Source organism: Neofelis nebulosa, chromosome 11, assembly GCF_028018385.1.
Source record: "Neofelis nebulosa isolate mNeoNeb1 chromosome 11, mNeoNeb1.pri, whole genome shotgun sequence".
Classification (NCBI taxonomy): domain Eukaryota; kingdom Metazoa; phylum Chordata; class Mammalia; order Carnivora; family Felidae; genus Neofelis; species Neofelis nebulosa.
The window spans coordinates 87476239-87499837 of NC_080792.1; the positions used below are offsets into that span (position 1 = coordinate 87476239).

The following is a 23599-nucleotide window of genomic DNA, read 5'->3' on the forward strand; positions in this document are numbered from 1 at the left end:
ACTCCTACAATGAAGTCATTTAAATGGTACCAGTCTCAGTGGCCAAATACACATTATTGACAAAGTAACTGAGTGATGATATTTTCTCAGCCCTTTATGGAATTACATTTATCAAGGAATATGAATTTTTGTCTTGCCTGCTAATTCCTAGTCATTTTGTTTTACTTTTATAACTTAATACTTATAATAAATAAATCCAATATAAATTCACCCAATTAAAAAGGGAAAATTTGGAATATTATGTTGTTAAATCACTAAGATCTATGTCATTATATATCAAGAATATCTTAATACCATTGCAAAGACTTTTCAGTTTTAAATAAATAGGTTTTATAAAATAAGATGAACTTTCCATTACTGACATTTAAACCAAAAAAGTAAAACACATGAATGGTTTCAAACAAAAGCAATACTCATAACTTTGTCCCATTAGATACCTCAACTTACCTCATCTCCCTTCAAAACTTCAGTGCCATCAAATTCGCGGGTCTGATTTGTCTTCACTGATACCTCTCTCTCTAGGCTGGCTAACTTCTCCTTTGCTTCCTGAAGTTCCTCAGCTTTGGCTTCTTTTTTACGAGAAATGATGGATGCCTAATTGAGTATAAAATATGAATGTGAAATTAGACATACAATCAACTTTCTATTATCTTGTGAAATTATTTATTTTTTAGATTTTCCCAAGCTAAACTTTCAGTATCTGGTTGGCTTCTCCTAACCAATACCCTACTACCTGTCATCACTAGTTATATGTTTAATATGAGCATGTAATGTATATTAAATATCAACCCAAAGACATTTTGGAAGACAAAAGCCCTGAAAATACCGCTATATCAGCAGAGAAACAAAAATACAATAGTATTATACATATTCAAATATTGTCAGGTAACACTCAAATGTTAATGAAGATACTTTCTAGGTAAGCAAATAGAAGCTATCCCTAATTCTAGTGTTTTTCTTCATGGTAGCTTTCCTTTCACCAGAAGAAAACAAGAATGTTTTATTCTCAAAACTACAACACAGGTTATCTTACCTAAATTCAACAGCCATACTTTTAAAATGAAATGTTAAAACATCTATTATATTTGGGGCATTCTAATAAATGAAGTGCAGGTTTAAAACCAAACATCTGACTCACCGGAATTATGCAAATGTTTACACAATCCAAATGGCTGTTCTCAGCCATGAACACAGCACTTTCCATTACTTAGCAACTCTTGGGGGATTTCCTCAAATGAACCACAGCTGTACTAGTGTAAGAAAAACATTAGCCAAACTGTCTTCTTAAGTGAAATAGTACAAATATTTTCTTCACACAAACTTGACAGGAGAGGGGAAATCTCTAATACAAACCCTTTAAACCAGTCTATTCTTTCTGTCTAAAAAATGAAAAGACAGATGACGAAGGAATGTTTCTCTCCATAGAATTATTCCAACCAAAAAAAGAGAGAAGAAATGATGAGTACCAGAAGCATACAGGAATTGACAGTATACCTCCTTAACACAATAAAATAAATAAATATAAACCTCAGTCCAAAACAGGATCTTATTTAATGAACACAAGAGTATCTCCCACTAAGTCTGGAACAAGGTAAAAACGCCCACTATCTCTACTATAATTTAATATTGTGTTGAAGGTATTTGCTCATACCATTAGACAGGAGAAAGCAATTAGAAGCATAAGAATTTGACAGGAAAAGTTGGAATTTTCATAGTATATGATTGTATGTCTAAAAAAAAAGAGAAGAGAAACCATGGGAAAACCATAGTAAACAAATCAGTAGTATTCATAGACAAATCAGTCAGAAGACATAAGGGAGGAAAAGCCCTCAGTTATAAAAGCAAAAAATAAGATGTGGAGCCAAGAGAAGTTCCAAAACTTTGAGGAAAACAAACACTCCTGAAAGACAAAAAACATCAACTTGAACAAATGGAGACACATAACATGTTCTTAGATGGGAAGAACATCATATCATAAAGATCAAATATCATAAAGATGTAAGTTCTGAAGTAACTGATAAATATAAAGCAAACCCAATAATTAAAAAACTGCTTTTTTTTCAAGAGCTAGGCAAGTTGGTAATAAAGCTTACTGAAAGAACATACAAACAAGAATTGCAAGGAAAACCCTGAAAAAGAGCAATTGGAGGTGAAGGTGGGTACTTTTATCAGTTATTTGAACTTGACTATAAAGCTTCTGCAAATAAGTTAATATGTGTACCTGGACAGGCCAATGGAACAATAGAAAATACACAAATAAATCCAGTATCATTCTTAAATTTGAAATAAAACAAAGTCAGAATCTCAAATCCATAGGTGAAAAATGTATTTTTTACTAACTGATATTAGGACAATTAGATAATGGGATAGCCATATACAATAAATAGCATATAACCAGAAAAAATCTAAATAAATCAGGGATTTAAATATAAAAAATTAAATCATAGGAGTCCAAAAGGAAAACCTGAGTAAATTTCACTATAACTTACAAGAGGGAAAAATGTTCCTAAATATGACTCAAAACGTAAAATAATAAGAGAAAGAACTATAAAATTTGATTTCATAAAAATGAAGAACTTTCCCATGGTGATATAAGAGCACCATAAACAAATAAAAAGGCAAACACCAAGCTGGAGGAAAACGTTACAATTATAAACCAGACAAAGAGTAAATACTTCTAATACATAAAGAAAAAAGGCCAACAACCCTATAGAGAAGTGGGGATATGGACATGAAGGGACAATTCACAGAAAAAGAATTAAAACAACTGTTACTCATGTGAGAAGATGCTCAACCTTGTTTATAATAAGATAAGTGAAAATTAAAACTATCACAGGATACCATCTCTTATCTACAAGGATGGCAAAACTCTAAAAGTTCAACCACATACTGGAGGCAGTGAGGAGGCAGGCACTCTCTTGCATGGCAGGTGGGAACAAGAAATGCTGCAACTTCTATGGAGAGGAATTTGGCAACATCTAACAAAGTTACATACGCATTTACCCTTTGACGGAGCGATCTCACCTCTGGGACTATATCCTAAAGATAACGCTGGCAAACATGTGCAAAGACATAGGCAAAAATCCGTTCATGGAAGCATGACTTGCAATTGCAAAAGAATGGCAACAACCCAAATGTCCATCAACTAGTGACTGGCTGAATGAAAGGTGGTATAAGCACTCAGTGGGATACTATGTACCATGAACTGGAATAAGCATACCAACTAAGAAGGCTATGATAAAAAGGAAAAAGCAGATAATAACAAGTGTTGGCAAGAATGTGGAGGAATGAATGTGTTCATACACTGTTGGTAGGACTGGTTTGGAAACAGTCCGGCATTTCCTCAAAATGTTAAACACAGAATTATCAAATGAACCAGCAATTCTACTCCTAGGAATATACTCAAGAGAAATGAAACCATATTTTCATACAAACACTTGTACAAGAATGTCCTCTGCAGTATTATTCACAATAGCCAAAAGGTAGAAATAACCCAAATGTCCATCAACTGATGTATAGATAAACAAAACATGATCTATCCATACAATGGAATATTATTCAGTAACAAAAAGAAGGAAGTACTGACTCATGCTACAACATGGATGAACTTGAAATTTTTTTTTAATGTTTATTTATTTTTGAGGGAGGGAGGGAGGGAGAGAGAGAGAGAGAGAGAGAGAGAGAGAGAGAGAGAGAGAGACGGAGCATGAGCGGGGAAGAGGCAGAGAGCTAGGCAGACACAGAATCCAAAGCAGGCTCTGGGCTCTGAGCTGTCAACACAGAGCCTGATGTGGGGCTCGAACCCACAAACTGTGAGATCACGACATGAGCAGAAGTTGAATGCTCAACCAACTGAGCCACCAAGGTGCCCCAACACGGATGAACTTTAAAAACTATGCCAAGTGAAAGAATCCAGTCACAAAGGATCACATATCATTTGAGTGAATTAATATGAAATGTCCATGACAGGCAAATCTATACTGACAGCTTGGTGTCTGGTAGTTGCCTACGACTGAAGGTTGAGAAGGAAATGGGAAGTAACTGCTAATAGGTTTAGATGTTCTAAAATTGATTGTGGTGGGGGGTGCCTGGGTGGCTCAGTCAGTTAAGCGTCCGACTTCAGCTCAGGTCAATGGTCTCACTGTCCGTGGGCTTGAGTCTCATGTCGGGTTCTGTACTGACAGCTCAGAGCCTGGAACCTGCTTTGGATTCTGTGTGTGTGTGTCTCTCTCTCTGCCCCTCCCCTCCTTGGACTCTCTCTCAAAGACAAATAAACACTAAAAAAATAAAATAAAATAAATAAAATTGATTGTGGTGATGGTTGCACAATTCTGTGAATATACTAAAAACTACTGAATTGTGCATTTTACAAGTGAATTATATGGTATGTGAATTGTATCTCAATAAAGTTGTAAAAAAAAGGAATAAAGGCTATTCTATTTAGCAGCATATACTGTTAAGAATTTTAAAAAGAAAAGTGTGTATGTGATTCCTTCTCTCAGAAGGGAGATATATGGATCTATGTATATATAATATTATTATTTTGTTTTGTTTTTTAATTTAATCTTGAGAGGGAGAGAGAGTGCACGTGAACATGTGTGCACCCGTGAGCAGGGGAGAGGGCAGAAGGAGACGGGGAGAGGGAGAGAGAGGTGGGGGAGAGAGGGAGAGGAAGAATGAGGGGGAGAGAGAGAGAGAGAGAGAGAGAGAGAGAGAGAGAGAGAGAGAGAATCTTAAGCAGGCTCCACCCCCAGTCCAGAGCTCGATGCTCTCATGACTGTGAGATCATGACCTGAGCCAAAATCGAGTTGGATACTTAACCAACCACCCAGGTCCCCCATATATAACATTATTTTTTAGTGGAATAATTAGCTTTAAAAATTTTAAAAAAAATTTTTTTTAACATTTATTTTTGAGACAGAGAGAGACAGAGCATGAATGGGGGAGGGTCAGAGAGAGGGAGACACAGAATCTGAAACAGGCTCCGGGCTCTGAGCTGTCAGCACAGAGCCCGACGTGGGGCTCGAACTCACGGACCACGAGATCATGACCTGAGTGAGCCAAAGTCGGCCGCTTAACCGACTGAGCTACCCAGGCGCCCCGACTTTAAACATTTTTAAAAAATTACCTATGAGGGAAGAAAATATTAGGATAGATAGCACAGGAGTAGATGCTAAAAATGTCTTTGAATATTTTTTTGTTTTTTAGAATTGACTTGGAATCATGTAAATATTTTAAAAGATCATAAAACTAATCCCTAAAAATAAAAATAAACATACATATGTATCCAGTTTAATGTGTGGCATAACCATATAGAGGACCTATTCTAAGTGACTTCAAAACAGTAATTTGTATATTCCTAGTGGCATATATCCTAAGGACAAAACAAAATAAAAAACAATTTTCAGCAGTAATCATATTTTTGGTGGTAGTATTGTTACTTTTATTTTGAAACCGTTGTGTATAAAGTGTGGATTAAAGCAAATAAAGGATTAAATGATGTTGGTATTACTGAGAACCAGAATTTCCAGTGTGGGATAAGGAGAAAGATGTGAGACTGATGAGGTTAAGCAGAAGCCCAGTAGCCTTGAATCTAAACTGGAAGGGTAAATATGAACTCAGGGTGACATTAGGAAGAGAGGAAGAAAAAAACTATTTCTTAGCTTTGTCCACAAAAAAGACCTAAAAATAAGGGCCACTCAAGGAGCAATGAGAAATCCTAATACCCAAATTTCAGTTGCTATATATCATTTCCTAATGAAACAAATCAGGCTCATAGAAGGAAGTCTAATTCCAAGCCTAGAGAAGGAAATATAAAAGATGAACATAGAAATATTCTTATCAAACCAGAAAGCAAAGACATTATCAAAGACGAAGAGAATATTAAAAAGGAACCAAAAGTTAACTTGAAAAGCCTCCTAGTATTAAAAAATGGGACAATTTGAGCATCATCAAGGAAAATACTAGAAACTTATCAAATAGAATTAAATCTATGATTCATAAGGATGTTAAATATCTAGATGATCTGTCCACTGCTATAAGTGGAGTATTCAAGTCCCCTGAAATTACTGTATTCTTACCAATACAATTGCTTATGTTTGTGATTAATTGTTTTATATATTTGGGTGCTTTCAAATTCAGTGCATAAACATTTATAATTGTTAGCTCTTCTTGATGGATAGACCCCATAATTATTAAATAAATGAGGAACCAAAAAATTAAAAACTAACCTTAATTGATCACTTTTACTGTTGGAGGATGAAAATGAGGTGGAGGAAACAAATTCTTTTTGAAAACTGATAAATAAAGAATCAAGCATGTACCCTGCCTTTCCTATGTGAACTATAGCTCAGTTTAACCAAATAGTTGATGAGAGGTTTTTCCATAGAGGCAGTCAAGCTAATAATTGAAGAAAGAATCACAGTATCAACAGTTTTTAACAACATTTATTTTTGAGAGAGAGAGAGAGAGAGAGAGAGAGAGAGAGAGAGAGAGAGAGAGAAAGATCGGAGGAGGTGCAGAGAGAGAGGGACAGAAGATCTGAAATGGGCTCTGTGCTGACAACGGCGAGGTGGATATGGGGCTCCAACTCACAAACCGTGAGATCATGACCTGAGCCAAAGTCAGATGCTCAACCAACTGAGCCACCTAGGTGCCCCAAGTATCAACATTTTATAAACCCTAATGAAATTAACAGATGAGCAATGCTAATCAATGGCTGTTAACATTCCAAAAAAAAGAGACAATTAGACATTATCACTTCCAAATGGAAGTACATAATGCTACCTAGAAAGTATTCTTGCCAAAAAATTATCAAACCAGAATTTTCAGGAAATACAGGAAACAAAGGAACATGTTTAAAGAACACCATAGGGTCTTGGGGCACCTGGGTGGCTCAGTCGGTTAGGGTCCAACCTCGGCTTGGGTCATGATCTGACGGTTTGTGGGTTCGAGCCCCGCGTCAGGCTCAGTGCTGACAGCTTGGAGCCTGGAGCCTACTTTGAATTCTGTGTCTCCCTCTCTCTCTGCCCCTCCCTTGCTCATACTCTGTCTCTCTCTATCTCTCAAAAACAAATGAATGTTAAAAATTTTTTTTTAAATCAAATTCCACACTTACAGATATAAGCACAAATAGATTATCATCACAGTTGGCAGATGCTAAGGAAACTAAGCATTATCAGGTGTATTGAATTTCAAACTCAAACATGTGTCTTTATGGTTTTTCCACAAATTCTTTGTTATAATCTGGAGATTAGCAATAACAGAAGAACTTTTATTCTTTAAAAAAAATTTTTTTTAATCTTTATTTATTTTTGAGAGAGAGACAGAGGGCAAGGGGGGGAGGAACAGAGAGACAGGGAGACACAGAATCCGAAACAGGCTCCAGGCTCTGAGCTGTCAGCACAGAGCCCGACACAAGGCTTGAACTCATGAACCGTGAGATCATGACCTGAGCTGAAGTCGGATGCTCAACCAACTGAGCCACCAGGCGCCCCAAGAACATTTACTCTTTACTTCCTTCTCACTTTAAGACTATCCACAACACAGCATAGGGTATTTATGAAGATGTTCACCAATAAGATTAAAGATCTAAATATGAAAGCCAAAAGAGTGGTCTTACCTGTTGCCTGTATAGTGAGAGTTTGCCTTCAATTGGCTCATTTCTCATCATTTTCTTTTCAATCAGCTGATTTATCTGTGTGTTTATTTCATTTATCTAAAACAGCATGAAAGTAAAAAAAGGTTAAAACTCTCCCTATGATTACATAAACTAGGGAACATCTAGCCAAACCAAACTTTGAACTTACATAGTTGTGTGTGTGTGTGTGTGTGTGTGTGTGTGTGAGAGAGAGAGAGAGAGAGAGAGAGAGAGAGAGAGAGAGAGACAGAGAGGGGTGGGGGGAGAGGGGGAGACAGAAAGAGAGGAGGGGAGAGGGAAAGAGAGCAAGAGAGAACACACAAATGAGGGAGAGGAGTAGAAGGGAGAGAAAGAGAGAATCTTAGGCAGGCTCCATGCTCAACACCAAGCCCAACATGGGGCTCAATCCCACAACCCTGGGATCATGACCTGAGCCAAAATCAAGAGTCGGATGCTCAACAGACTGAGCCACCCAGGTGTCCCTGAATTCAGTTTTTATCTCAGTGATTTCATGGGAGGAACAGGTCCATTAATGTTCTAAGTAGGTTACTATGATTATTTTTAGAAACAATTTACATTTCATAGTTCATGATATATATTTACACACTTTGATTATTTATATGGATTTAACCATCCATGTTGAAATTATCCTGAAGTATTCTACGTGAAATTTTATAAATTATTATCAAAAAGACAATTTCTAAAAATCTGAAGTTATCCCTCACCTACGTTGTAACTTACAAGTCACTGCAAGTGATAAAGAAAATCCAGACTAACATTCCCGAGGGATTTAGTGTAAGGAATTCATGAACCCAACTGAGAGTTTTTGGGTTCATGGATGACATCTAATAACCCTTCCTGTTCTAATGATCTGTGATTCTATATAGCTGCCATTTATCTTACTCATTAACCCTTTACAAAATGTAATAAAATAAAAGTGAATAAAGCCAATAAAAGTAGATAGTCCCTCAAGAAAAAAAAAAAAAATTACATGGCTTCAGTATAACTATCCTTTAAAAAGACTAGAGTACTCCTGTTAATTCTATGACATTAAATTTGAGCCAAATGTCACTTGAACATCTAATTTCTTTAAGTAAATTAAAAGAATAAAATGGCCAGAATTATGTTTTAATCAGAGTGGGCATTAAGCACATATTACGCACATTAATGGATTAGCGAGTCAAAATCTTTCAATCAATCATCATACCATTTAATTCTTATTTTTAAAAAATATACATCTGATTGGTGCTTTATTTCTATGGAACAAAAATGTAATAATATGAAACCAAGTTTCAATGAACATTACAAGAAACTTTAGTAATTCCAAAGCAGGCATGAAAAAGCAAATAAAAATATTAGCTTTAAATATAAAATTGCTATAATATTATTCTTGGAAATAAAAAATAATGATATGCAAAATATTTAAAAATTTACCATCTAAATGATTATATTATGAATACATAAACCTATGAGTCAATGATATGCATTAATTTATATATTCAAGCTGTTTAGTTTCCTAATCAGTTGACTAAGTCTGTATAACATCATGTAGATTAAGTAACGGCATTACATGCTATAATTTCTCACAAAGAACAACTCCTCATAAAAACTGTCAACTCAGCACAGGGGAACTTAAGAGTCAAGAGCAGGAAAGCAGTTCATATAATTTTCACAGGACTGGGGATGAGATAAAATTGGGAGTTATAAAAAGAAGACTGGTTGCCACTTACGTTAGATTCTAGTTCAAGAAGATCAGAATGGCCCATGGCAGGCTCTGAAACCACTTTTTGTAGAAAATGCAATTCTTTTTTCTTGCTCTCTAATTCTTTAGGAAATTTTTCAGTTACCATATAAGAATTAAACTTTATCTCTTCCTCTAGTCTCTTCATTAAACCTTTAAAAATAAAATAATTATTCAGCTCAAGAGAGTAGGTATAGTGATACTTTGTACACTTTAAAATATGAGACCTGAATAATAGGCTTATCTATTGAAAGCATTCTGTATAATACAAAATTGACCATTGAAATATTTTTTCAATTTTTTAAAAAAGTAATCTACACCCAAGGTGGGGCCCAAACTCATGACCCCAATATCAAGGGTCACAAGCTCTACCGAGTGGGCCAGCCAGGAGCCCCAACCATTGAAATCTTTTGAATGACAACACAAATGAAATTCCACCCAGATTCTTTGTTCTATAAGTGGCCATTTATTCTTTTTCTTTAACAATACTTCTGATGCAATTTATATTTCTATTCTAATATTTCATAAATGGTAATACATTATAATTTGTCAGCTTCAAACCAATGAAAATATTATTAAAGGTACAAGTCAGAATCCAAAAAAAAAATTATCTACATTCATAAACATTTTTGGCTTTCCATGTTGGTAGTTTTGATATTGTAAAGTATTAGCTTACAGTAAGTGGCAACTTAAATTGTATTTTAAAGGTTTTAAAGTGTTTGAAAGTTTTCTTATTTTGGCAGAGTACACATACACATACATAGATTTTCAGTGAATAATAGTTTTGTTATAAATTCCCAGCCTAGAGAGCTTTAAAAGGTTTATTTCAGATCTTTCCATGACACGTTTACAAATTCTGGCTTGACTTTTTAAAACACTGGATTTCCGGTTTAAGTAATCTACGTAGGTAGATTGCTTAATAAATTTGGCCCAAAACCTTAAAAATTATTTTTAGTTCTGTTGTGCTAACTATATATTAACATGTAAAACTTTATTAATGGCAAAATCACAAGTTTTCCATTCATCCCTACAATTTTTCCCCCTTTTTGGGGACGGGGGAAAGGGAGGGAAGAGGGAGTATTTAATGAATCACACTATAATTAGGCAGTCATTCCTATGTGGTTTCTGATTAAATCTACATCCTGGCTCCTTTGGCTATTAGGTGACTGTTTTTTCCATTGTCAAGTTCTTAAACATACTACACGTAACCAGAGGTGTAAAGAATCAAATACTAAAATGTTTTCAAAGATTTAAAATTCTTAAATATTATCTTTTCTATTTAAAAGAAAGATTCTCGGGGCGCCTGGGTGGCGCAGTCGGTTAAGCGTCCGACTTCAGCCAGGTCACGATCTCGCGGTCCGTGAGTTCGAGCCCCGCGTCAGGCTCTGGGCTGATGGCTCAGAGCCTGGAGCCTGTTTCCGATTCTGTGTCTCCCTCTCTCTCTGCCCCTCCCCCGTTCATGCTCTGTCTCTCTCTGTCCCAAAAATAAATAAAAAAAAAAAATAAAAGAAAGATTCTAATTTTAGAAAATACAAACTGCTGTATAGTGACAGAAAGTGGTTGCCTGGCAATGGGTAGAGGGGCACAAAGGGGCAAAAGTGAGATATTACAAAGGACATGAGAAAATGTTTGGGAGTGATGGTTATATTTGTTATCTTAAGGTTGATGGTTTCAACAGTGTGTGCATTTTGTCAAAACATATCAAATATATACTTCAAATATGTGCAGTTTATTAAACATCCATTTTACCTCAATAAAACTGTTAAGAAACATAAAAATAGGGTTTCCATCACATTTAAAATTCTTCTCTTAAAAATTTTAACTTAAGACCTTGAAGAGTAGTCATATTCTCTATGCAGCTTTTAAAAAAATATCTTTCAAAATCCTGGTGAAATTAAATATATGATCACTAAGATCTCAGCAACCTTTCTGGTTAAAAACCCTCTGAAAACATCTCTCTGACCCTACAAAAGAATGAGTAGCTTCTTTTATATAATAAATCTCACGAATAAGTATAGAGTATAAAGATGAATTAACTTCCATGAATGTTTTATAATATGGCTATTACTCTGAAAAAATACAAAGCACATTCCTACACTAAAAACACTTTTCATGTTATTCAAGTAAATAGAAACTTTCTATAAGCTATTTTTTGTTACTTAAAAAATTTAGATAGACCTTCTTAAAGGAAATACCTGGATCAATTAAATATGTTTTATCTACTCTTTTCCTGGGCTGCTGAATACAACCCTTAAGACTATTTCCCAGAAAGATGTCCACAAAGCAAGAACTCCTTAATTTCCTGCACCCTACACCCTGCCCCAAAGAACACATATTACACACTTAATACCTTATTTTTGTGTTTTCAGCCCTGTTTTTCTCATTTGATTCTCCTCCTATCTGTGGAAAAGATCATTTTCTTCCTATCCAGGGTTTTGGTCTCTACTCCCACCTCCTAACTACTTAACAGACTATTTACTGAATGCCTGCTCTGTGTAATTTAGCATGCTAGGGCCTGGAAATAGAAAGACCAATTATGACTTGGTGACTAGTCTGGAGTTTAGTTGAGTCAGAGTCAGATACGCCAACAATTAACATATTGTGGCAATTGCTGCAGAACACTCAATGCCCTACACACAGGAAAGGCTGTTATCAACTCTCACCTTCTCCTCCCAAATCTTCAATTTCTGTTTGTCTAACTGACTCTCTCCTCCAGCACATAATCACCCCCATCACAATCCCCAGCACACAATCACCCCTATCACAATCACTATCACAGTCACCAGCACACAATCAGTCTAGGCACGGTACTGTCTTTCTCATTCATTTGCACACTCCCTCTATTACCTTCTTTTCTTTTCTGTTTTTTTTTTTTTCTTCCTTCTTGCCTTCTTTTCAAAGACAAGCAGTCAGGAATAGCCTACCCTTTTATCTCTACTTCATCTATTATATTTATGTTCTTTCTGGTTACTGTGCCTTGGCATGGAATGTCTTCTATTCCTTACCTTTCCAACTTGAACTTAACTCAGGTGCCACCTCATCCAGGAAGCCATTTGACTCTGTGACAGGGTTTGGTGCTTTGTCTCTTTGTTCTCATAGAACCCTGTGCTGGGCTCCATCAGCAAATTAGTGATGCTGCATTATAACTGTTCACTGCCTGTCGTTCCTGTATTAGACTGTGAGATCCTAAATATCTTTGCTTTCTATTCCTAGCACCCAGCACAGTACCTGACATGCAGTAGATGTTCAATAAAAATTGAATTAATGCACTATAGGTTTGAGCCAATTATTTCTATTACTACTTAACAACGTAATTGATTTTATTTAGTAGCATCTATTAACATTACTCACATTAATATTTTACACCAGCATCAGAAGAGATGCATAAAACACAATTTTATTTGTAAATTTTATTATTAAGTGAGTAATTATGTACTCCCTGGCCCAAATAATTTCTCTTTAGGTAGAAAGCCAAAGTAAAATAAAGACTATCAATTCAAATAAAAAATGAAGTATTACAAATGCTATAAATACCTTTGGATATTATGTTTAGTTGTCAGAATTAATACATAATAACAACGTGTTTAACCTAATAAAATTGAAGATAACAGATACTGAAGAACATTTTAAACTGTATTAAACTTCACTGATCAATTTTTTTCTGCATACAAAATCTTTCAATTCTTACACACATTACCTTCATTTCAAGAAATTCACTATTTGTTTTAAAATTTTTTAATGTTTATTTTTGAGAGAGAGAGACAGACAGACAGACAGAGCATGAGAGGAGGAGGGGCAGAGAGAGGGAGACAAAGATTCTGAAGTAGGATCTTCAGCTCACAGCTCAGAGCCCAACATGGGACTCGAACTCATAGACCGTGAGATCATGACCTGAGCTGAAGTTGGATGCTTAAACAAATGAGCCACCCAGGTGCCCCTCAATAAATTCACTATTAATGGTAATTTCTAATAATTTCTTAGTAAGAGTAGGCCTATGCAAATTACTTATTGATATTAATTTTTAAATGGCTACAACAGATTTCTTTTGAAGATTTGTCTTAATTTTTACAGTAAGTTTTGAAGGAAACTACATCAAATCCAAAGAATATACACTAAAAAGATATACATCACACTGAGGAGAAAAAAATCATAAGTTATTTTCTTGGGGGTACCTGGGTGGCTCAGTCAGTTAAGTGTCCAACTCTTGACTGCGGTTCAGGGCATGATCTCGCAGTTTGTGAAATCCTAACAGTGTGCTAACAGTGCAGAGCCTGCTTGGGATTTTCTGTCTCCTTCTCTTCCTGCCCCCTCCCTACCTCTCTCCCCAAAAATAAATAAATAAACATTAAAAGAAAAAAAAAATTATTTTCTTTGTCCTGAAAATTAACATTCTCCTAGAAAGTAAAAACTTAGTGAATAAAGAATGAAATGACACCAACAACTAAATGCACGGCAACTTCCAGGTATTGCTTGAACCTGAATTTATAAGACTAAGAGGAGTGAGAGAGTCTATGGAAAGTCACCAATTAACATGTATTAACCATATATTTTAGAGGCAACACTATACTGGTTTTTAAAATATGAATTAAATATACCATACTTTCTTGATTCTAAGATGCCATTGATTAAGTAACAAATACCATGTTAAATGTACATATAAAATGTAACATATACCCCAATGGCAAAAACAACTAAAATGGGAAAGAATATGTGTCTAGAATTAAGGAAATACTGTATTATCTTTTTTAACAGCTGTATTGAGATACAATTTACATGCCATAAAATCCATCCATTTAAAGTATTTAATGGTTTTTAGTAAATTCACAGAGTTGTGCAACTAGCACCACAATCAATTTTAGGACATTTTTATCGGCTCCAAAGGAGCTCTATACCCATTAGCAGTCCCTTCCTCCCTCCACCACACACACACAGCTGTCCCTGCCTTAAAACTCCTGAGCCCTAGGTAATCACTAGTTGGATTTTATCTCTCTGGATTTGCTTATTCTGGACATTTCATACACATGGAATCATATAATATGTGGTCTTTTATGACTAGTTTTACTTAACATGTTTTTGAGGTTCATACGTGTTGTAGCATGTATCAGTACTTCATTCCTTGGCATTCCATTGCATGGATACACCACATTTTGTTTATTCACTCATCAGTTTAGGGACATTTGGGCTGTTTCCACTTTTTGACTATTATGAATAAGGCTGCTATGAACATTTGTGTACAAGACTTTGTGTGGACATATGTTTTCAATTCTCTTGGGTAGATACATAGGAATGAAACATGCTGGGTCATTTTGAGAAACTGCCAGATACGTTTTTCAAAGAAGTCACACTATTTTACCTTCCCGCCAGCAACAATTCCACATTGTTGCCAACAATTGTTATTGTTATCGTCTATCTTTTTTATTCTGTGAATCATAGCTCGGAGCATAGTATTTCATAGAATACTACAGAAAGATGAGTTAACACTTGAACAGCCAGATATTTACACTGGACTATTTCTCCAGTACCAATGATAGCTTTCCACTGCTCCTCCAGTTTACATGGTCTCCCTTCTGATGAGCGAAAATACTTTTAAAATGCCTAAGATGGGTTTGGTGGTATTATCTCAGGTATCAGAACAATTTAGCCTCTATGTAAAGCTAACGTGCCAACAGTCAAGTCATTAGCACAGCCCAATATAAGAAAAAACACCAAGCTTTAAGAGTCCAGCATTTTATTCCTTTTCTTTATGGCTCAGGCTCTAAAACTATTCACATTTTTCCCATCCATCTTTTTCATAACATCCATCCTAAGTACATACTCACATACCAGAGAGCCTCCCTCCATGGTGGTTTTCACTATCTTTACCTTCTGACCAAACACTGAATGGGAACCATAAAACCCCAGTAAAAGTTAAGGATGCCTTCAATAGGACTCTCATTAATTAACAAGAAAATGCCACTCTAAAATGCTGAGCTATCACTCAACAATAATTAATTCCCATGAGTTGACTGTTTTAAGAAAAACTACTGATTTAAACTCATATTCTCTGATCATCTAGATCATATAACAGTTTCCACTTACTTTCAGGCTTTGCATCTGCTGCTGCGTGGCGCATACTTTTCAGCTGATTTTGTACTCTTTGCAGTCTCTGCACCGCATGAAATAGCTTTAAATATAATTAGATCCATTATTTCCTTAGTGTATTGAGACCTACCACTCACATGGACAAGCAAAGAAAAATACAAGTTCCACGTAATTCTTATGATGTAAAAAGAACAAATAATAAGAACGAAGAAAATTACTATGTTGAGCTCAAAATGTAATTGGTTTTCTCAATACCTTTTCACATAAAGCTTTTTAAAAAAAGCTTTCAGATATTTTTTCTTTAGTTATCTGTTGTACTTAGTGATCAAGGAAAAATACTTGGTAAAAAAATATATGCATCAGGCTTTTCTTGTTATAACAATGGTTTTCTTTTCTTTTCTTTTTTAATTTCATTTTTAAGTAATTTCCACACCCAATGCTTGAACCCACAACCCCAAGATCAAGAGTTGCATGCTCCACTGCCTGGCCAGCCAGGTACCCCTAACATGGTTTTCTTAATTCTGAGGAATATTAGCATTTTCACAAATAAGGTCTTAGATCAAGAGTTGCATACTCTGCCAACTGAGCCAGCCACAAAATGATGTCTTAGACTCAGACACTGATGTGTGACACCTGGGTGGCTCAGTCAGTTAAGCATCCAGCTCTTGATTTGAGCTCAGGTCATGATCTCATGGTTGTGAGATTGAGCCACGCATCAGGCCCCACACTGAGCGCTCTTGCTCTCTCTTTCTCTCTCTCTCTCAGTGTCTCAGACACTGATGCTAGATGACCATTCAGGGACCAAGCAATGCAGCTTACTAGTGCAGTGGAACTACCATGATGCCAAATTAAGTTCCAAAAGAGCCAAACATCTCATTGAGTAGGAAATGGAGCTGTTTCAAGTGTATTTTTAATGTATAGTCTACTCAGTTTTTAAATTTTTTTTAACATTTATTCACCTTTGAGAGACAGAGAGAGACAGAGTATGAGCAGGGGAGGGGCAGAGAGGGAAGGAGACACAGAATCCAAAGCAGGATCCAGGTTCTGAGCTGTAAGCACAGAGCCCGACATGGGGCTCGAACCCACCAACTGTGAGATCGTGACCTAAGCCAAAGTCGGATGCTCAACTGACTGAGCCACCCAGGTGCCCCTAGTCTACTCAGTTTTCAGACAAATTAAAAAAAAATTTTTTTTAAATGTTTATTTATTTTTGACAGAGAGAGAGAGAGACAGAGCATGAGCGGGGGAGGGGCATAGAGGGAGACACAGAATCCAAAGCAGGCTCCAGACCGAGCTGTCAGCACAGAGCCTGACGCGGGGCTCGAACTCACAGACCGTGAGATCATGACCTGAGCTGAAGTCAGATGCTCAACCGACTGAGCCACCCAGGTGCCCCTAAGACAAATTTTTAATAAAGTAAAAATAATCTTTTCTAGCCGAATTATTTTTTCTTTAAGGCAAAGTCTAAAAATGTGGAATGTGGGTGATTTTGCACCTTTTCATGATTTGCTTATTTGCCACTGGAATAAAGTCTAGTAGTGGATACTGTGATTGGTGGAATAAAATGGATGTTCTCATAGGCCCCGAATCTCAGGACACCCTTTGGAGATTCTGGAAGTTTTATCAGCAGTTAATCTTAATGCTTAACATTATGATGAATGCTCTGTGATGTTGGCTCAACATGAGTTAAGCACAAGCTAGAAGGTAGTATACAGATATATACTGGGTACTGAACCTAAAAAGTAGCATTATTGTTACTGGTGACAAAATCCTTTGAAGAAGTATTCTATCACATTAACAAAAGGAAACATGAACTTCCACAATCTAGAATTCTTTTTTCTTTACATTTGGATAACCAAAAGGAACTATTTCTTTCACCATAAGAATATAAACTTTTGTGAGGATACCTGATTCTTTTGTTCCTGTTTCTGTTGTGCAAGAAATTCTTCTCTCTCTTTTTCAACTCGAAGTTGCCTTGCTATTTTAAGCATCCGTTGATGATTCTGAACTGTCTCCACCTACAGTAAAGGAATAAGTAGTACATGTTACTGTCAAGTTTAAGAAAGAAATTAGCATGTCATGTGACTCAGACATCCACTTATCATTTCCTTTTGGCAAACAGTACTCCCTAGAGATGACAGTAACGTTCCAGACTCCAGGTCTTAAAAGTTCTGGGCTACTGCCTGGGGAGATTCCCTTTCTGTCAATGTTATTTGAGTCCATCCTCAGATGTACACCCATGCCTTGCTTAATCTTCATTTCATTCCTAAATCTGTGCAAGTGCTTGGGACTTGGGGCCAAAGTCTTACAGTGCTAATTCTTGCCTTACCCTTTTCTTCAAACGTTCAACTCTCTTAATGAGCTGATCCTTTTCATCCTCCATTGCACTGATATCCTAAAAAGTAGTCAAGGAGACATTATAAGGAAAAGTATTCTTTGTAGAATTCAAATAAAGTTGTCATATGATTGTGCATTGACCGTTTTCACTACATATAACCAGAGAATTAAAGAACAAAGATCCTCTTTTGGATAAAGGGCATTTTTATTTCTCCCCAGGGTTCTTTATGCAGGGTAATTTATTTGGCAGCTTGGTGTTCATTTAGAAAAGCAAATAAAACAGGTTATAACGTAGCAAGGTAAAGCTGCCAACCAGCACATTTGTGCTCTGATTCCAAATATGGGCACATGATTTTTCAAAAGTCTTCTATGATGGAAAGTGTGCAGGTCTAAAAACATGAACAACAGCTGCTGACATCCCATCTGCTCTGTTAAATACCAAACTATATATTCTGCCAATTTTCCATCAAAATTATTTTTAAGACTATGGTGTTTTCAAGACATAAATTTGCATCTGGTTTTGTCAATTAACCAATTCCCTTCCTGAAAATAAAGGCTTCAAAAATAAACCACCTTCCTGTTAAACAGCTCCATAATATTTGCAAGTGAAAACAAACAAAAATTCCTTCCTAAACCTAAAGAATGAATAGCCTAACCATCACAGTAATACTAAAGAGAAAAATAGACACACTAGTCAGTATTCACAGGATCTGAGGATATAGGCACTCTTACTCATTCCTGGTGGCATTGTATTAGAGAACAATATCAACAGTCTTAAAATAAACATATATACCATCTAGCCTGATAATTCCATGTCTGGGAATTTTTCCTAATAAAATATTCATGGAAGGCCAAAGACTTCTCTGAGGAGTTTTACAGATGCTAATTATATCTAAAATTTGTAAATTACCCAAATGTCTAAAGATTTTTAAATAAACTATGGCACGATACAATGAAAGTCATTAAAAATTGTGCAGAAGAATGTTTAATGACAGAAAAAGTCATGATATGACATTACTTGAAAGAAGCAGATTACAACATTTATATATAGCACAATATGAAGAAAAAGATTTAAATATATTCACTAAAATGTCAATAGTAGTTATCTATACAGTGTGGGATTATAAGTGAATTAATTTCTATCTTGCTTACCATATTTTCTACAAAGAATATGTTCAAAAACACCCTGGTAATAGTGAAATTAAAATGACAGACTCTTGGTTATTTTATCATTTCAGTTTACTCACATGACATAATGGAGGAAGAGTGGATGAAGGTCTATCATTCTTCCTTCATACTATAAGTATCCTACTTATGGGTCTTTCTCTCCCATTAATATGAGTTCATCTTTCATTTCGAAAGCTCACTCAGCAAGCTCTCACTGAGAAACTACCATGTACGGGGCACTGTGATAGACACTGGGGTAGAGTGGTGAACAAGAAATACAGACATGGTCCTTGCCCTCATAGGGCATAAAAATAGTGGGGAAGACAGACATTCAAGTAATCCTAAGTCTGGTAAGTGTGATAAACAAAAAGAATTGGGGGAACTAATTCACGTAGGAGATCAGAGAAAGCCTCCCTGAGGAAGCAACTTCTATTGTTTCCACGCCTGGTTGAGAATGTTAAAATTTTTTTTGGAGAATGTTAAGTAACATGTACCAAAAGTCCTAAGGGGCACCTAGGTGGCTCATTTGGTTAAGCGTCCGATGTCAGCTCAGGTCATGATCTCACAGTTCATGAGTTTGAGCCCCGCATCGGGCTCTGTGGTGACAGCTCAGAGGCTGGAGCTCGCTTCGGATTCTGTGTCTCCTTCTCTCTCTGTCCCTCCCCTGCTCATGCTCTGTCTCTGTCTCAAAAATAAATAAACATTAAAAAAATTTTTTTTAAATATTACTGTATTTTCTTTTCTTTACCCTTCTTATTTCTGCTGTAGAAAATCCAGATGTCTTGAGTTGCTCACATTCTTTATGCAAAGTTTTAAAGGCTTCCATCAGCTCTTCATACTAAAAGATAAGTTAAAAAATTATAAATTAATGACTAGATCCAATAGGCTTTTCTTAATCAGGTTATTCATTAACTTACAGTGATTACTTAAACCATTACAGAATGGCATTAAAAATACTTTCATATAAGATATAAAAAAAGTAGGTATATAAGATCTGGTCACTAAGTACTTCTCCAGCTTCCTCTCTGGTTACTTCCCTAACTCACATCATCCAACTATGGTGATCTTTAAATCTTTGGAATATTCTTGGCTCTCATCTCCAGTCTGCACACCCTATTTCCTCTGAGAACACTCTATGACTTCCTTACTTGGATAATTTCAGCTCATCATCTGTCAGGTCTCAGCATAGATAACACCATCTTCAGGGAAGACTTCTCTAGCCCTATACCTATCTAGATCAGAGTGTCATGATTCCAGAGTAAATAGCATGTAAAATTAGAATTGTCTAGTTACTTACCTCTCTCCCACCATTAGACAAGGAGAGTTAGGAGGACAAGAATCCTACTGATCCTGTACAATTATGTATCCCTGGGACCTAGCGTGGTGCATAACTGATATAGATATTCAATAAAAAGTAGTGGAATGAATGAAAAAAATCACAACTCTTATCCAAAATTCTTTAAAAATAGTATTTTTTGTGAGCAATGACAGAAAATTAATAATATTTTTCCTGACTGATAATATCCTACAAATATGTAAATCATTTATTCTAAAACTCTTCATTCAGGAAGACAATGTGCATTTTTTATTAGGGTCTGTGCTAAATGACAGGCTAAGTATATAAGCCATTTTATATATATATCTCAGATATGCTTCAAGAACAAACATGTCTTTATTATCACTAATTCTTACATGAATTATATGGACAGATTTAGTAAAAACTATTAATAAACTTCCTCCATAGGAATTAGTTTTAATCAAGTTTATTGATGGGGGTGGGTAGGGAGGAGAAAATATTTCACATTTATGCTTCTCCATTTCCTACACTATGTAAAGCCTTCAAATGTAGGGGTTGGGGTGGTCTCATTCTGCTGTATTTCTCCCAAGGTATCTACTATAACATTTGACATGATTATTTACATAAACTTTTCAATCCCCAAAATGTCTTAAGAGATCAATATTGACTCTATTTTGAATGACTGCCATGACAATCCAAAATAATAAAACATGGATGAAGAAACATTTAGTTTTTATTGCTTTGATTCAATCCCAATTTTGAGTACATGCTGTATAGAAGCAACTCTACAAAACCCTGGAGGAAAACAAAGATGGATAAGACAGGATATCTGTCTTCACAGACCTCATAATCTGTTGGGAGAGAAAGACTGACAAACTATTCACAACAAACTGGCACAAATCAGTCTATGTACATAGCATAGAATAAAAGCACAAAGTGCTAAACTGAGACACCTTTTAGAAATCAAAGTCCTTTGAAATCTTAAGCTTGAATCCTCTCTTTCCATGGTCTTTGATCAGCGATGTGCTTTGAAATCCCAGGACCAAGAGCCAGATCAGCAAGAATCCTCAGTAGTCAAGAGCTTTAAGACTGTAAGGCCAGAACCCAATATCCTAAAACTCTAGAAGGAAAGTACACTGAAATTTCAAACTCCTAGCCCTTTCTCTACCTTCTGCCTGACTGGGAAGTCCTTTGAGATCTCAAACCTAGCTTCTTTGCCTATACACAATCCTCTCAGGGGCTCGCATATCCTGATTTGTCTGGGATAGTGTCAATTTATACTTTTGCCCAATTATTATGATAGTTCCTTTCTCGCTGACTTGGATGACAAATTGTAATAGTCACCTAATTGATCAGGAAAGTACTCTACAATCCCAAACCTAAAACCCTATTGACCCACAATTCTTAATAAATTACTTTAAAATCCCAATTTCAGGATTTTTTTCTATCTACATACCCCTATCACTGAAATGGTATTTGTGTGAAAAAGTCAGTATTTTCATACATGATTGCAGCTGAGCATTACTAATAACTATTTTACCTTTTGGTGCCACCTGGAAATACAGAGAAGCAAGTAAGCTAGAGAGAGATTAACAAGTATTTAAACATGTGCACATTGACATCCATTACAGATAGTTTAAAAGCGCCATTTGTGTATTGTATACCTGTTTATTGGTATCAGCCACTGTTTCGTCCTGAAGAAACTCACTTGGTACCTCAAGTTTTATTAAAAAACGAGCTAAATAGGCTCTTTTCTTCAGTTCATTAGTCCTCTGAAGAAGCCAGTGGAGCACTGGGTAAATTACAGGTTTACTTCCAATCACCAGACCCTGACGAAAGGTACTCCTACAAAAAGAAAATATCAACAATAAACATAAAATTAGACCTTTAGTATATCACTGGACTACATGGGGAGGTTGTATTGGAGCCATAAATTGGTATAGTCAGCCTTAATGCTTTATTGACTGGGCAGGTTTAAATTATTGTTTCTACCTAAAAGGGCAGATAAAGGATAAATGATAAAATGGAATAGATTTGCCTGACTTGTTTGATTAGGGGGGAAATGACCCACTTAAGACTCTCCATGACAAAATAATATTAAAAGTTCAAGATTATTTTGATATTCAGTGATATTCTGAAGTCATTGACTAAAGGAGACCAGGTATAACTTAGAAATTCTGACTGTAGACTATGAAGGTTTGGATATTAAAGCATAGCTTTAAGAAAGCAACATGTGATCAGATTCTTACATGTCTGTAGCATTTCCTGGAGGTTTGTATTTAAGGATACCAAGAAGGCTCAACATCCTTTTGGCTGTGTGCTCTGGCATCTCCTCTCTGATATCAACAACTTGCTAACAAATAAAGAAATTGAAAAAACATGTTATTGTTGTATATCTAACAAAGAACGATATTTAAACTCATTGACAAAATTGTTCTGCTAGAGCATAACAGGTACAATGGACTCTTCATAAAACAGATGAAGTATGGAGTCCCCCAGATTCCAAGTGAGGGTACATACAAGTCAGATCAGGATTCGTATTAAGAATGTCAAGCTCAAAAAGTATCCAGTGGAAAGACCAGTGTATAAGAAACATGAACTAACTTGCAATACAATAAAACCTTTTGTAAAAGCATTTTCATTCCAAGACCAAATCTATTTATGTTTGAAGTAGAGAAATCATTTCTAAATAAGGTACAAGTAGGTAATTTAATTATTAAGTTAGTAGAGAAACCTTAAAGATCACTTATTTTTACTTTACAGGCATGGAAAATAAGGCCCAGAGGTTAAATAAATTGCCCAAGACTCACAGATACTTACAGGCAGAAACTGGCTTTCCTGCTACCCTTTTCATCACAAGAAAAACTCTTACCTTTGGGTCAATCTCAGCCAGAACATCATTGAGAATTTGCAATAGTTGCATTGGCTCCAGGGAATCAAATGTTATTAAATTATAGTTCTTCCTAAAAGGCTCCTTATTGAGATTGTCCACAATGAATTTGATTTGATCGCTCATAATTAGGTCTTATAACTAAAAATAGAGATAAAATTCCTTAATACTTGTTATAAACATTCTGGAAAAAAATCAGTATTAAGTTTATAGGAGGTAGGCATGAAAAGTATAATTCTACATAGTACACAAAATGCTAAGAAAAGGGTTGTTTTGCTGAAAGAATTCAGAATATGAAGACTTTATTATGAATGTTACAGTACATACTGTTAATATTTAATACCAAATGTTTTTGTATATGCATCTGGTATGATAGCAATCATCTGAGTTAACATTGAATTAATATGGACAAATGAGTAATAAATTCCACCTATATTAACATCTCTT

At 35.7% G+C, this 23599-nt stretch overlaps 1 protein-coding gene and 1 long non-coding RNA gene across 13 annotated transcripts in view; one reads left to right on the forward strand and one right to left on the reverse strand.

The window, feature by feature from the left end:
• IFT81 (intraflagellar transport 81) overlaps positions 1-23599 on the reverse strand; it is a 210804-nt gene that overhangs the window by 78375 nt on the left and 108830 nt on the right. For all 12 annotated transcript variants that reach the window (XR_009250510.1, XR_009250512.1, XR_009250513.1 and 9 more), the window contains 10 exons: positions 23135-23293; positions 22512-22615; positions 21927-22107; positions 19714-19803; positions 17791-17856; positions 17369-17479; positions 15459-15543; positions 9370-9533; positions 7622-7717; positions 448-594 (listed from right to left, as the gene is read on the reverse strand). Coding sequence is in view for 9 of the 12 variants with exons in the window: in XM_058691283.1 (XP_058547266.1) it covers positions 448-594; positions 7622-7717; positions 9370-9533; positions 15459-15543; positions 17369-17479; positions 17791-17856; positions 19714-19803; positions 21927-22107; positions 22512-22615; positions 23135-23278 (1188 nt within the window). In the remaining 3 variants the exon portion in view is untranslated. The remainder of the gene's footprint in view (positions 1-447; positions 595-7621; positions 7718-9369; positions 9534-15458; positions 15544-17368; positions 17480-17790; positions 17857-19713; positions 19804-21926; positions 22108-22511; positions 22616-23134; positions 23294-23599) is intronic.
• Positions 19485-23599, forward strand: part of LOC131489377 (uncharacterized) — a 199831-nt gene continuing 195716 nt past the window's right edge. Inside the window, exon 1 of the long non-coding RNA XR_009250516.1 lies at positions 19485-19518. This is a non-coding gene — a long non-coding RNA (uncharacterized LOC131489377). The remainder of the gene's footprint in view (positions 19519-23599) is intronic.